Source organism: Aedes albopictus, chromosome 2 (genome assembly GCF_035046485.1).
Source record: "Aedes albopictus strain Foshan chromosome 2, AalbF5, whole genome shotgun sequence".
NCBI lineage: Eukaryota > Metazoa > Arthropoda > Insecta > Diptera > Culicidae > Aedes > Aedes albopictus.
Window position 1 is genome coordinate 174,874,688 of NC_085137.1, and position 15,707 is coordinate 174,890,394.

General features: G+C 44.2%; 1 protein-coding gene across 1 annotated transcript in view; it reads right to left on the reverse strand.

Annotated features, from left to right (window-relative positions):
• LOC109418248 (uncharacterized) overlaps nucleotides 1–15,707 on the reverse strand; it is a 755,006-nt gene that overhangs the window by 191,819 nt on the left and 547,480 nt on the right. Inside the window, exon 14 of the mRNA XM_062850749.1 lies at nucleotides 11,761–11,975. Within this exon, the coding sequence (XP_062706733.1) occupies nucleotides 11,761–11,975 (215 nt within the window). The remainder of the gene's footprint in view (nucleotides 1–11,760; nucleotides 11,976–15,707) is intronic.

The window sequence follows — 15,707 nt, forward strand, 5'->3', positions numbered from 1 at the left end:
CTGGATCATGTGTTTCACAATGACAGGGCGTTTTTATCGATTGAATATTCAAAAATAAATAGAAAGAACAGCCTATGAATAAAAGAAGGGAAAATAATGATGAACGTGATCTTAGTTGAGAGCCATATCATTTTCAATCAGTACAACAGTAAAGAACGATCCATATTTAAAAGAAGGGCAAACCTCATTGAAGAATCACGAAGAACATTATATCTCGAAAAATTTATGATTAGAGGGAATGCACAACATCAATGAGGTGTGAAAGTTTCCATGATCTTGACATCTTTCTAAAGACTACACAACGGCACACTTTGTACTCAGGCTAGCTTTCCGCTATTTCTTTTCAATAACTAGTGCAGAGAATGGAATTATTCAAGAAATTGTTCAAAAACCAGTACTAAAAATAGTACCATAAATATTTCGAGAAAACGGTCCATTCGGGGAAACGGTTCGTTCGGGGAATCGTTTTTCGGGGAAATAACTTTCGGGGAACTGGTTTTCGGAGAAATGTCGTACAATCTCAGAGGCTCCAGTTTGATGGAGTTCTTAAGTAGTACAGAGCTTGCATTACTTAACATGGGCAACCGCCCAACATTTCTGGTATCTGCTAGAGAGGAAGTGTTAGACATAACGCTTTGCTCTAGTAGAATTAGTCACGAGCTGACCAATTGGCATGTGTCAGATGAAGAATTTTTATATGACCATCGCTACATCTTTTTTGAACATTCAAATGTTACTTAGCAAACATTGCGTTTCAGGAAGCCCCGGTCAACAAATTGGGATCTTTTTACTGATTTGGTTGCGGCCAAATTTCATGGATACTCACCATCCATTGACACTCCAAGTGATTTAGATGATACCGTTTTTACTACAACCACCTTCATCATGGAAGCTTTTGAAAAAAGCATGCCCTCTACGGTCTGTGAAGATCACAAGAGAAACCCCTAGGTGGAATCCTGATCTGGCGAAACTCAGGAAACAATGTAGAATGAATTGGAACAGACGACGTTCGGCTGGTTTGGAGGCTTTCAGATCGGATCACAAGAGTTATTTATTCTTCAAGTGAATAAATAAAAAAAAATAATTTTATTTCATTTATTCAATCGAAAAAATATTTAGTGAGACTTAATTCTATCCTACACTAAGGGCCTGTCCATAAACTACGTAGACTCTTAGGGGGAGACGGAGGGGTCTGGCCAAAGTCTACGCTCCATACAAATTTCGAAAATTTTGTATGAACAAAAGTCTACGGAGGGGGAGGGGGGGTCTGAAATTGCCCAAAATGAGTCTACGTAGTTTATGGATAGCGCCTAAGGCTATTCGCCTGTAACGAACCTAGATTAAAACAAGACTGACTGAGACTGCCTCCTCCTGGGGTACTTATAGTCAGCCGCATCCTCCTAGAATCGTTCTTATCATCCAGGCCTCAGCTGATGTTTGGGTTATCTTGTTCTGCGGAAATGGTGTGCCACTTCTAGACTTCGTGGTAATGTTTTATAACCTGCAGATTCCGATTAATTGGTCCATGCGATTCTCTGTTGTTATGCTGCGTGTTGATAAGCTGGTTATCTGGCTGTGGTGTGACTCTGGCTATGGTGTAGCAACCGTGGTGCGTAACTCAAGGCCTACAGGAAAGCCGTCGGATTTGCTGAACGATCTGGCTGGAAAAACCTTCGTGCGAGTGTTTCCAATTTGAGTGAAGTCAGTCGGTTTAACAAAATCCTTGCAAAAGCTAAGGATTTCCGAGTGAACGAACTTCGTTTGCTAATTGGCAATTTCGCTTCCTCAGATGAGGAATTCTGGAATGCTTATTCAGCACACGCTTCCCCGGATGTGTGGAAATTACATCTTTGGATGAACCTGATGTATTTTCTTGTAGTTATGATTCTCTGGCTGCGATGCGGAGTACTGTAACTATAGAATCTGTTGAGTGGGCACTTAATAGCTTTGCTCCTTTCAAATCTCCCGGGGCAGATTAGATTTACCCTGTTTTGCTTCAGAAGGGATTTGTTTATTTCAAACATTTTTTGAAAAAAAAAAAAATACTTGTTTGCAGTTTTGCTACAGAATTCCCAAATCTAGTTCATTCCGAATGCAGGTCGAGCGTCGTATGAAGAAGCAAAGAGCTTTAGACCTATCAGTTTGACCTCTTTTCTTCTGAAATGCTTAGAACGCATTGTGGATCATCACATCCGTGATGTTCATCTGGCCAACGTGCCTCTACATGTGAACCAACATGCCTACCAATATGGTAAGTCCACTGTGACTCTTTTACACAATGTTGTTTACGATATCGAGAAAGCATTCGCTCAAAAGCAATCTTGTTTGGGTGTTTTCTTAGATATCGAGGGTGCCTTTGACAATGTGCTTTTCGATGCCATATTAGAAGCCGCACGGAGTCATGGTATATCTCCAATGATTTCCAATTGGATTCATCAAATGCTCAAAAACCGATATCTCTTTTCGACATTGCGTCTAGCAGGGATTAGGAAATTTAGTGTTTGTGGATGCTACCAAGGGGGAGTCTTGTCATCGCTTTTGTGGAATCTCGTAGCAGATACGCTGTTGAGGCAACTCAAGAATAGCGGTTTTTCTACTTATGGTTTTGCCGACGACTGCCTAACATTGTTAGTTGGCATGTGTATCACCACCATTTTCGACCTGATGCAAAGCGCCCTTCAGGTAGTTGAGGGTTGGTGTCGCCAATATGGCCTTTCGGTTAATCCGAGTAAAACATCTATTGTTCTCATTTCGGAAAGGTGAAACCGTAATGGCGTTCGTTGACCTTTGCGTTTCTTTGATTGAGTTCAAAATCAAGAAAGCTTGAATGGCCTCCGGGCAATGCCGGCGATCCTTTGGTACAACTTGGGGTCTAAAACCCAAGTATATTAAATGGATTTACATAACTGTTGTTTGACCATTATTGGCCTCATAGATGTCTTATGTGATGGCAGAAGGGCGAAGTAAGAACGATTCAATCAAAAATAGGCCATCTCCAAAGGATGTGTTTAATGGCGATGTCTGAAGCGTTCTCGTCAAATCCCACGGCAGCGCGGATGTTCTCTTTGACATTCATCTCAAACAAGAAGCACTTTCTTGCACTCACCGTTTAAGGGTACTCGGTCTACTAGAGAAAACTCCTGTAAACCGCACATCAACACACACCTCGTTGTTTCCACTTCTGGTGAATTGGGACAAAATTGTCCTTGCTCCAAGTGATCTTACAACTGCTTGTAGTTTCCCATATAGGACATTTTCCACGAAATTCCCTTCCCGGGAAGAGTGGACATCTGGATATTTGGAAAGAAGTATTTCAGACGGCATCGTATGTTACACTGATGGCTACACTTGGTAGACACTGCACCGTTTTTCAAGTCGAAATCTTTGCTCTTATGTGCGGAGTGCAATCCGCACTTCAGCAGCACATAATGGGCAAAGTAATATACTTCTTTCAGATAGCCAGGCTGCTATTTTTTTTTTTTTTACTTATTCGTTTATTTGGAAGGCTCGGGCGCCACATGGGCATAACTGAGCCGAAATCTTTTGTTTTTTTTTACAATTGTTATACATTTTACAATTTATTACTGCCTTAAAACTATGTTAGTTTGGGAAGCCGAAGTACTCGCGGCTGTTTCGAGGTTAAGGATTGAAGAAAAAAAAATGGGAAGGACGGATTTATGGGTTTAAAACTAAATTATTTGCTAACTTATACTAAAACTTTGATGGGACAAATTGTTCATATCTGTAACGGAACCAAAAAGAAAAGACTTTATCGGTAGAGAACGACAAGAAGAGGACAAACGGAAGGGGGTGACGACAGACAGGGGCGAACAACAAAACCAAAAGGCGGACAACGAAAACAAGGAACGTACTACATCAAACTCTGACATCAACACGTTTCAAAAACTGGTAAATCAGGTTCATGTATTCCAAATCAAGTCCTGCCAACACTTCTCTAACGGGTTTCTGTTGTTTTCCTCGGACCCGGAGAATTTCATGTAGCTCAGATCTGACCTCACGATACTCATTGCATCCCCACACGACATGTTCGATATCCTGGTAAGCCACACCACAGACACAGAGATTGCTTTCTGAGAGCCCAACACGGAAGGTATGTGCGTTCAACAAATAGTGGTTGGACATCAACCGACACATTACACGAATGAAATCGCGGCTCAAATCCAACCCTTTGAACCATGGCTTCTTCGACACCTGTGGAATGATGGAGTGCAACCATCTACCCATCTCTCCATCTCTCCATTTGTGTTGCCAGCTGATCAAGGTCTCCTGACGGGCCAATTCAAAAAATTCGTCGAAGGCGATTTGACGCTCATAATATCGCCTTCGCTAGCGCCCACCTTAGCCAGAGAGTCCGCTTTCTCATTGCCCGGAATTGAGCAATGTGAAGGGACCCAAGCTATGGTGATGATGTATGAGCGTTTGGACAAAGCACTCAAGACTTGGCGTATTCCATTCAGGAAGTACGCTGATTGCTTCATCGGTTTCATTGACCGAACAGCCTCCAGAGAGCTTAGACTGTCGGTAAAAATGAAGTAGTGCTCAAGTGGGAGAGTGCGAATGTACTCTAAGGTGTAGTATATAGCCGCTAGCTCAGCAATATATACCGAACATGGCTTTTGAAGCATAAAGGTGGCGCTATGAAATTCGTTGTAGACACCGAATCCAGTCGAATCATCGGTTTTGGAACCATCTGTGAAGAACTGTCTGGCCCCGCTAACATGCCCGAACTTACTTGCAAAAATTTGTGGAATACCTATGGAACGAAAAGATTCCGGTATACCGGTGATCTCATCCTTCATAGAGAGATCAAAATCCACAGAGGAGCTGTCGAAGTCTGAGAAGTTGTCACGATTGGTGTTAACCGGAGATGGGCTTACCTCCAGCGTCATGTACCAGTAGTACACACTCATAAAACGAGTTTGGGGATTCTGTTCGAGCAGCTTTTCGAAGTTTTCTATGACCAACGGATTCACAACCTCGCATCGGATGAGGAACCGGAGCGACAACTCCGCAAAGCGGTCTGTCAGAGGCTGTACACCAGCAAGTACCTCTAAACTCATTGTGTGAGTCGAGTTCATGCAACCTAACGCGATCCGAAGGCAACGGTACTGAACCCGTTGAAGCTTCAGCAAGTGTGTTTTCGCCGCGGATTGAAAACAAAAGCTACCGTATTCTAAAACCGATAGAATGGTTGTTTGGTACAGCCTGATCAGATCTTCCGGGTGTGCTCCCCACCATGTTCCGGTAATAGTTCGCATAAAGTTGATTCGTTTTTGGCATTTCTGTATCAGATACACAATGTGCTTCCCCCAGGTGCATTTGGAGTCGAACCAGACGCCGAGGTATTGTGAAGACATGCTATGAGTGATTGTCTTACCCATCAGAACGAGCGGAAACTTTGCCGGTTTGTGTTTTTTAGAAAAGACAACCATCTCAGTTTTCTCCGGAGAGAACTCGATACCCAGCTTGAGAGCCCAAGTAGACAAATTGTCCAAAGTATCCTGTAGTGGTCCTTGCAGATCGACTGCTATTGATCCCGTTACAGAGACAACACAGTCATCCGCAAGCTGCCTTAACGTGCAGTTTTCCATGAGACAATCATCTATGTCTCTAACATAAAAGTTGTAAAGAAGGGGGCTTAGACATGAACCCTGGGGGAGGCCCATGTAGCTAATTCGTGAAACTGTCAAGTCACCATGAGCGAAACTCATCTGCTTCTCAAACAGCAAATTATACAAAAAGTTGTTAAGAATTGGGGAAAGGTCACAGTCGTGTAGTTTGTCGGAAAGAACATCGGCACAAACTGAATCAAAAGCACCCTTAATATCCAAAAACACTGAGCCCATTTGCTGCTTTTGAGCAAAGGCAAGCTGAATTTCTGAAGAAAGCAACGCAAGACAGTCGTTCGTACCTTTGCCTCTGCGGAAACCAAACTGTGTGTCTGACAACATGCCATTCGATTCAACCCATTTGTCCAGTCGAAAGAGAATCATCTTCTCCAACAGCTTCCGTAGACAAGACAACATCGCGATTGGACGGTACGAATTATGATCCGACGCGGGTTTCCCGGGTTTTTGAACAGCTATCACCCTCACTTGTCTCCAATCATCCGGAACGATGTTGTTATCCAGGAACTGATTGAACAAGTTCAACAAGCGCCTCTTAGCGACGTCGGGGAGGTTTTTAAGCAAGTTGAACTTGATTCGATCCATTCCTGGAGCGGAATTGTTACATGAAAGAAGAGCAAGTGAGAATTCAATCATTGAAAACGGCCTATCCATGTCGTCCCTATCGTCGGAAACATCACGAATTATTCGCTCCACGGGCACGGAATCTGGACAAACTTTTTTTGCGAACTTGATGATCCATCGAGGAGAGCTTTCTCGATCCTCGTTGACCGACGACGCGTTACGCATTCTTCTACCGACGTTCCAAAGAGTTCTCATCGAAGTCTCGCGCGACAAACCCTCGACGAACCGACGCCAGTAACCGCTTTTCTTCGCCTTGATCAAGTTCTTGAACTTGCTTTCAAGGGAAGCGAACCGCTTGAAGTTTTCGACCGAACCGCGTTTCCGAAACTCTTTGAACGCCGCGGATTTCTCGCGATATATTTCTGTACACTCACTATCCCACCACGGATTGGGGGGTTTCCTGCGAACCGACGGACCTGGCACTGGTCGACGTTGTGCCTGACGCGCACTACTGATGATCAGTTCTGATAGAAACTGATACTCTTCCCGCGGTGGAAGGACTTCTACCGATTGTTCACCGTCGATAATTGCTTCTGCGTACTTCTCCCAGTCAATGTGCTTGGTTAGATCGTAGGCGATGTCGATAGATGGAGGTTGATGTGATCCATTGGAAATAGAAACAACAATCGGCAGATGATCACTACCATGAGGATCCTGGATAACCTTCCATGTACACTCCAGCGATAGTGAGCTCGAACAGATTGAGAGGTCTAATCGGCTGTTTCTAGGGCTGCCATCTTGAGCTGGAGGTGCCACTCGTGTAACTTCTCCGGTATTCAAAATTGTCATGTTGAAGTCGTCGCAGAGGTCATATATCAACGTTGAACGGCTGTCATCGTACAGTTCCCCCCAGCCTGTACCATGGGAGTTGAAATCTCCCATGAGCAGCCGAGGCTCGGGCATAACCGAGCAGATGTGGGCGAGATCCCTGCGAAATATTGCAGTTCTCGGTGGAAGATATATGGAGGCAACACTGAGGGTTTTACCTCGGATAGTCACCTCACATGCGACGGCTTCAATGCCTGTCATCGGATGAAAATCGACTCTGTAAAATGAGTGCTGCTTCTTGATCCCTAGAAGCACCCCTCCGTAAGAGTCGGATCGATCAAGGCGAATGATATTATAATCGGGAAAAGGTAAGGTTACATCAGGTGTCAGCCATGTTTCGGATAGTGCAAAAACATCGCATTGTAAATTGTAAATTAAAAATTTAAAAACGTCTAATTTCGGTGTAATACTACGACAGTTCCAGTGTAGAACCGAAATCGTATCTTCGACCTCGGTGGTTAAATTAGCCATCGAAAGATACGATTGTCGCAAGGAGGGGCATTTTAGAAGCCAACTGCTTCAAAAGAGGGGTCACGCAAGGAAGAAGTCCTTTTACAATGTTCTTCACGGAGTCTGAAGCATTGAAGAAGCTGAGGATGATGTCTACAATGCCAGAGAGCGTAAACAATGGCGCACCCTGAGGTTGCTCCTGGTGCTCCGAATGCTGTCTTTCCGGTTGAGAATTCGAAAAACGTGGGACATCTGGGATTTTAGATGTTCCCGGGAGTGATGGAAAGTCTCGTTCGTCCTGGATTTTGAATCCCGGAGGGGAACGTTTTGTGGCTTTCTTACCACTCTTCAAATTTGTCATGGTGGGTTGGGGGTCGCTGCTAGGCAGATTCCGAGGTTTTTTGGTGGGTCTCTGGAGCCTCATCCGTTTCCTCGTTTCACCCTTGAAAACAAAGGGAACCCCGTCCCCGACCTCAGAGTCAGAGCCCTGATCATCGAGAGATAAAGACGAGTAGATGTTACGGGATTCAACGGTCGGGGCAGCTTTTTTCAGCATTTCGGCGTAGCTTCGCCGTGATCGCTGCTGCAGCGATCGTTTTTGATGTTTTTTCTGCTGTATGTACCTTGGGCAATCAATCAGATCATGTGGACGGTCGCTGCCACAATAAACACACTTGGGCGGCGTTTTACACGCACCGTCCACATGTCTCTCCCCGCATGTTGCACAGCGAGGTTTATTGGCGGTGTGGCCCAGCGAGGCAGTACTGGGCGGTGTGGCCCAGCTGCTTGCAATTGATGCAATTCATTACCTTCGGTACATACAGCCTCACAGGTAGCCGAAGTTTGCCAATCACCAGCAGATCTGGTAATGCAGATCCGGAGAAGGTCACAGAAAATTCTTCAGATGGTGTGTAAACCTTCTTCTCGCCCTCCTGGGACACCGAATGCAGTTGCCGGCAATCCAGTATCTGGACAGGAGGGAGAGAAGGGTTATGGAAACGACCACAGCCTTGCATGATCGTTTCGCAGGTCAAAGATGCGTCGGCGACCTTCCCCGAAATCTCTATCGACGCGCTTGGTAGGTAAACGAAGTACTCAAGTGTAAATAACTCGCAGGCCACAATCTCATTAGCGTGTTTTCGGTCGCCTACTGTCACCCGAAGCTTAGCTGTACCGACCATGTCAATGGAGGCAACGGAAGAATACCGCTTAGTCAGATCCTTGCTGATTTGAACGGTGTTCAAACGTTTGCCTTTGGGTCGGAAGAAAACAACATATGGCCCGCCAAAGTCGGGAGGGTAGGCCTTGAGGCGGGGGGACGTCGAAACAGATTTACTGTTGGTGTCCATTGCAGAAGCACCAGGGTGAAGGGAGACAAAGGGATTAGCATTTACATCGCCTTGTTGGCTCGAGCAGTCCGATGCCAATAACGAAGCTTCGTTGATGCGGTACGATGTTCCCCCGCCATCATCATCATCGCCCATTGTGGTAGTTAACTACCACCACGGGTCACTCAAAAATCTTAAACTACCACTATCACAGGGACGAGAAATAATCAAAAAACAAGGGACAAAATTAACGCTACAGGAAAAGTGAGAAAAAACTGCTTATGTACCAAATTAAATCTAATCAAAGAGTCAGTGGAGAGGGGGGAACAACGAGAGGTAACTTTATGTACTTATCTTTGAGCACTCTGTTTAGCCACAGGCTCGACGACGACAGGTCCAAGCGATCGGATGGCCCGCACAGGGAGGAAGCGAGCTGCTGCTGAGCGCCCGACGCTGCGCTGGTGTGCGGCGGTTGAACGCTCTCTGCTCTTCTCTCGGTGGGCTGCTGCTGTCGACGACGATGAGCTTGGGTACTCACTGGAAGAAGCCGATCACGGCCGCGCGAGCGGCGCGGTGTGCGGGGGATGCTGCACTGATGTGCTCGATAATCGGTCAATGCGCCACGTGATAAAATGAAAACGTGAACTTTACTCAAACTAAACGAACTTTTGCGGCAAAAATTGTGGCCTAGCCAACCGCACGCGTCCCACTAGGGATTTTCACTTCAACACTTGATCACTCGGAAAACTAGCACTGGAAAAAGCCACCGAACTGGATAGTATCGGGAGACAAACCGGACGAACGAAAAGTTGCGACTGTCTCGCACGAACGCTCGCCAAAGAGTGCAGGCTGCTATTGAAGCACTTGTTTCGGTCAACTTTTGGTTGAAGATAGTTAACGCTTGTCGAACTCAAATTGAGGAGCTGAATTCTGCAAATGCTGTTCATCTTGTATGGGTACCTGGCCATTCTTCCATTGCTGGAAATGAATTGGCTGATGAGTTAGCTCGCACTTTATTGGCCCTGAGCCAGCTATTCCGGTAGCCAAGTGTTGGGTAAAGCTTCAGATTGACACCTGGGGCTGCCACTCAATACTGGAATAGTTTGGAGTCATGTCGTCAAACCAAATTGTATTGTACTGAGCCATCTCTAGGGGTGGCGAAGTATCTTACAAATCTGTCAAAGCTGAATTGCAGCATGCTGGTCAAAGCATTGACTGGCCTCTGCCGACTCAGCTATCACATGGCGAATATTCAGCACGCTGATTCATTTGTATGTGATAGCTGTGAATCCGATTATGGAACTTCGTATCATTTGATATATAACTGTCCAGTTTTTGCGTAACTGCGTTTCCGTGTATTCGGTAAACACTTACTAAGTGAAACTGACTTCAGAACAATGAATCTTCAGGATATTCTGTTGTTCTTAACCTGCTGTGGTAAAGAGCTATAGGCTCTCTTTGGCTATATGCGTTATAACAGTACTCTTTTCAGGGTGTTGTTTGAAGCCATTTTGGTACACTTAGCGTTAGTACTCTTCCAGGGTATTTTTTTTTTCCTATTTCCCTACTTGTCCCTATCGGCATCCTGATTCTTATTTCCTTCATTTTTCATCAGGTTGATGATGATAAGCTTGTTTAATAGGCTTTTATTTTGGCGATGGCACAAATGTCCCAAATGGAGGATAACGTGCCTCTGGAGCTGGCCTTCTGATAACTCGCGCTAGTTCATCACATGACTCCATTGATCCTGTGCGAGCTATTCCGGTATCGAAGTGTTAGGTAAAGCTCCAGATGGGTTGCCACCCAGAACAAACAATACTAATATAGTTTGCAGTCATGTCGTCAAACAAAATTGTATTGAACTGAGCTATCTCCATCGCAAATTATCGAGCAAGTCTGTCTAAGTCTAAGTAGAGTTGCATCATGCTGCTAATAGCATTGACTGACTGGCCGGCCACTGTCGGTTCAGTTATAATACGGCGAATATTCAACAGGACAATTCATTTGTATGTGATAGCTGTGAACTTCGTATCATTTCATATGTAACTGTCCAGTTTTTATGCAACTGCGTTTCCGAATAATTTGTAAACCCCTCAAAGGAAACTGACTACAGAAACCTAAACCTTCAGGATGTTCTTTTGTTCTTGATCAGGTGTGGCAAAAAGTAGATAATAAGACATCATTGTTGTCAAGGAAATGGTTGGTTCATGGGTTTGTTGTATTTAAAATTTCTGGCTTTCGGATGAGTGAGTAAGTTTTCCCATTATCGGAGTGGCATAAAAAATATAAATTTACGATTTTTTTTTTCAAAATTTTATGGGATCGCCAAACAGGACACCGCTATGATGATATTCGATCCACTTATCCTTTATAAATTTCATCATGTTAACCGTTCATTATATCAATCACAATCAAGGTTGAAAATACGGAGGCCTGTTTTTAAAAAAAGACCGCTTATGGGAGGGCAACTCACTTCAAGTTTTTAATTAAATTAAAATTTAAAACGAAAATAATCGGTTGTGAATAACCTGCTCTTACAGCCAGCCCTTTTTTTTTACCGTCATCTTTAAATTGAATTCCTCTGTGCGATGAAACGAACATATTTAATGAGCCATGTACCTAATTGGCCGTCCACGTTGATTGAACTGGTGATTGTCATCGGTTGGTTGTCAGGAGCGAACGTCAACCATCGCCAACCAACCACCGTGGATAGTACCCAGTGGCAACAAAAGCATTTACCAAGCGCCACAAATGGAGGATTTAATTAAAATCCGCTCACCACACGAAGGGGGTCCTCCTGTCAGACTCGAACCGAGCCGAGCAATCGGAGAAACTACTCACTGCAGCTAGCACATCTTTTCACACAGCACTCGCTCACTTACCCGTAGATCTGCAAATTGAACGGCAATCCTTTGACTGATTCCGTGTACAAATAGAACGAGTTGAGTTGATGCGTCACGGTCGTGGTCGCCGCCAGAGACGCTTTGGAGGCCGTCGACGACGATGACAGTGACGACGAGGACGAGATCGGGGCCGCCATTGTCGTTTCACGATTCAGGGCTGCTGCTTGGACCAGATCCTGCAGTTGCTTGATTTGCTGTCGGAGATGGAGAAAGGAGAAGAAGAAAATGCACGGGAAATGAAACGGCGGCGATAATAGATTAGACAGGGTTTGCGTAACGAATGGGATTCGTTTGTGGACGGTGGTGGGGGTCGTTGGCGTTGGGGTCCTTGCGGTTGTGTTATGTTCCATGCGCGTCTGTCTTCATTGGTGTAGCTCACCATCCGTAAAAAGACAATGGCCAACGGAATGCAACCGAAGGCTAGAGTATGCTGAAGAGAAATGCAGTTGCGATGATTGTTTGTCATGAGGCTGCAATTTCCTTTTATTGAAGGTTGTTTCGGAGAACTTGGTGACCTTCCTAATGCATCACGTTGGGAACAGCTCGCTGACGTAGTGTGTGGCGTGAGTAAAAAATGACCCCAATGCACAAGGAGGGTTAAAGTTTTCCAATGAATTGTATTCATCGATTGTCTCCTTGAAAAAGTTTTTTGTGCGCCTAATCTAGGGTAATTTATCAACTGAGATCGGTTAATACTGGAGTTTTCGTTTTAATTTGTTTTTCCGTGTATAATTCCACGGTAGTAGAAACATATCCAGTGAACGTCTAGATCCAGTCATTACTTTTACTTCCAATTGAATTTGATTTCCCTCATATTTAATTTTCTCAGAGGAAATATAACATTTGTATCGGATGTCTGGAACCCAAATGTTCCAAATGCGTTCTTAACCCTCCTTTGGCATTAGGGTCATTTTTTACACAAACCGTACACTACGGCAGCGAGCTGTCTCCAACGTGATGCAAAAGAAAGGTTAAGCTGGCTTATTCTAATGTTGACCTTTTTATTCGAAATTTAAAATTATCTGTTTCAAATTTATCAGATAATAATTTTCAAGTTTCTTGGAAGTGTCAAAAAGGTTTAGGAGAGGTGACTCGAAGGGGGTTTCAGGGATGCTTCAGAGGAGTTTTTACGATTTCCATTGACTCTCTGGAGGGTGCCGGAGAAGTTTCCAGGAAATTCAGGGTAAATTAAGAGGATTTTCAAGGAAAATTTTACGAGCTTTCAAAAGGGTTTCAAGGCTTTTCAGAGTTTTAGGGTATATCAGGAAAATATCCTCTAGAACGCTCTTGAAACCCAATAAAAACACCAGAAACGTTCCTGAAATCCCTTGAAACCCACTGGATCGCCTCTGAAACCCTTTGTAAGACCCCTGAAAATCCCTGAGACCCCATGAAGCCCTTTTGGGACCCCTGAAATCCCCTAATGCCAAAATGGTAGGTGTAATGGAATTGAAGTGAATATTCAGAGTTTCAGTAGAAGAAATGTTTTTTTTTGTAATTTACAGCAGAACTATTACATCTTTTACTATTTGTCATCCTACTGGAACACAACCTTCTCGCACCTTAAGCAGTGAAACCGGTTGGCGCAATATTTACGTCTATAGAGGAGAGCAAAGGGAGGTTGCCGGTGTCCCAAGGGGTTTCTGCGGGATACCAGAAAATATCAGGGTCATTTCAAAGGGGTCCCGGGGGGCTTCAAGGCCCTCTGGGAGAACTTCAGCAGCGCTTCTGGAGATCTCAGGGGGTGCGAGAGGAGTTTCAGTGAGTCTCAAGGGCGTTTCAGAGGGTTTCAGGGGGTCAGTATTAGTAGGTCGTCTCCAGAGGCACCTCCATTTGGGAAATTGGTGCTTCAAGAGATACCAGGAGATCTCAGGGCTGTTTAAAGGAGTTCTAAAGGGTGTCATGATTTACCGGGTGGTCGCAGGGACGATTAAGGAAAAACGTCTTGAAATCCCGCTTTAACAGTGCATCAGAACTTAAGACGCCTAAATCTCAAGAAGCAAACTTCAAACAACAGTGCATTTTATTATTCTATTCTTGCTCACTTGTAATAAGCTTAACATTAGCTCAGGTGGGCTGGTTTTGTTCTCGAGGAGATTTGTGCTATAGAAATCGGTAATAGGTGCTAAAATCGGCCATTGTAGTGGCCATTTTCGGGATTTTAACGAATCTGTGTGACAAGTGTAACAAGCATAGGCGCCAACTTAGGGGGGCAAGCATGGTTTTGCCCCCCCAATATTTGATGATTTTTAGATTTTCCCATACAAAAAATCAGAAAAACCAGGCTTTGCCCCCCCAATAATTTGACCAAGTTGGCGCGTCTGGTAACAAGTAAAGTGTAAGATATAGGGATAACCAACGAAGGAACGAGAGCTTGTAAATTCTCAATTTCAGCGTGACGTACTCAATTGATACTCCCTGAAGTGGTTTTCGAAGGCATTACAGAGAGTTTCAGGGGATTTACAACGGGTTTTGGAGGCGTTGCAGCTGTGTTTTTGGTGATTTCGGAGGGTTTCAGGAGGGATACATGGTGCCCGAAGGGCGTTTTAGGGAGATTTTGAAGGCGTTCTCAGAAGATTTTCAGCGTTACGCAGGCGTATCAGGCGGTCTCAGGTGTGTTATATGAATTTCGAGGGGGGATTTCGGGGACATTTCAAGAAGCTTTAGAGGATTTTGGCGACATTTCAGGAAGCTTCAGAGGGGTTTTGACAGGTTTCAGTGGCGTTACAAAACGGAGATTGCCATCTTGGATTCAAAACTTTCATAGGATAGGGCCCATATAGCCGAGGCGGTAAACGCACGGGTATTCAGCATGACCATGCTGAGGGTGACGGGTTCGATTCCGGGTCGGTCCAGGATCTTTTCGTAAAGGAAATTTCCTTGACTTCCTTGGGCATAGAGTATATTCGTGCCTGCCACACGATATACACATGCAAAATGGTCATTGGCAGAGGAAGCTCTCAGTTAATAACTGTGGAAGTGCTCATAGAACACTAAGCTGAGAAGCAGGCTTTGTCCCAGTGAGGACGTTACGCCAAGAAGAGGAGAGGAGGATATCGGATTGCGATATCAACTACACAGCGCAACATTTTTTTGTCTCAAGAGCAAACTTATGTGTCTCCGAAGGATTTTGGGCCGCTGAATCCGAATCGGGCTCAGATTTGCTCCAACATGTCACACTTTTTAACTATACCTCAATTTATAGGGCAAAATATGTGATTTTGTGCTTTTTGATTGCAAACTTGGAAGCTTGGAAATATTTTTTTTAAGCAATCAAAAGGTTAATTGGTCAATTAATATCTAAATTAACGACTCATGCAAAATATTTCGTTTTACCTAATCAAATTTGATAGATTTAAGCATTTCATGTTAGTATGAAAACTTGCATGCAACTTTTGGAGGGTGACTTGTATGGGAAACATCGTACCTAACATAAATCGCTTAAAACTATCAAATTCGATTTGGTTAAATGAAATATTTTGCATGAGTCGTTAATTTAGATGTTAATTGACCAATTAACCTTTTGATTGCTTAAAAAAATATTTCCAAGCTTCCAAGTTTGCAGTCAAAAAGCCCAAAATCACATATTTTGCCCTATAAATTGAGGTATAGCTAAAAATTGTGACGTGTTAGAGCAAACCTGAGCCCGGATTCGGATTCAGCGGCCCAAAATCCTCCGAAGACACATAAGTTTGCTCTTGAGACAGACCAAAAGTTATTTTTTGTTACGCTGTGCTATCTAACCAGGTCCGAAAATATCCATATGACATTAGTATTCTTGATTTATTGGACGTGAGCCGTAGCTACACAGTTGAGAGCCACTGAATATTGTTGTAGTGCTCCACTGGTAGTTGTGACTCTCAAAACACACAATTTCTCCACTTCCCCACCTTCCGCTTCTTCAGTTATCCACATGTTCTGTCCAC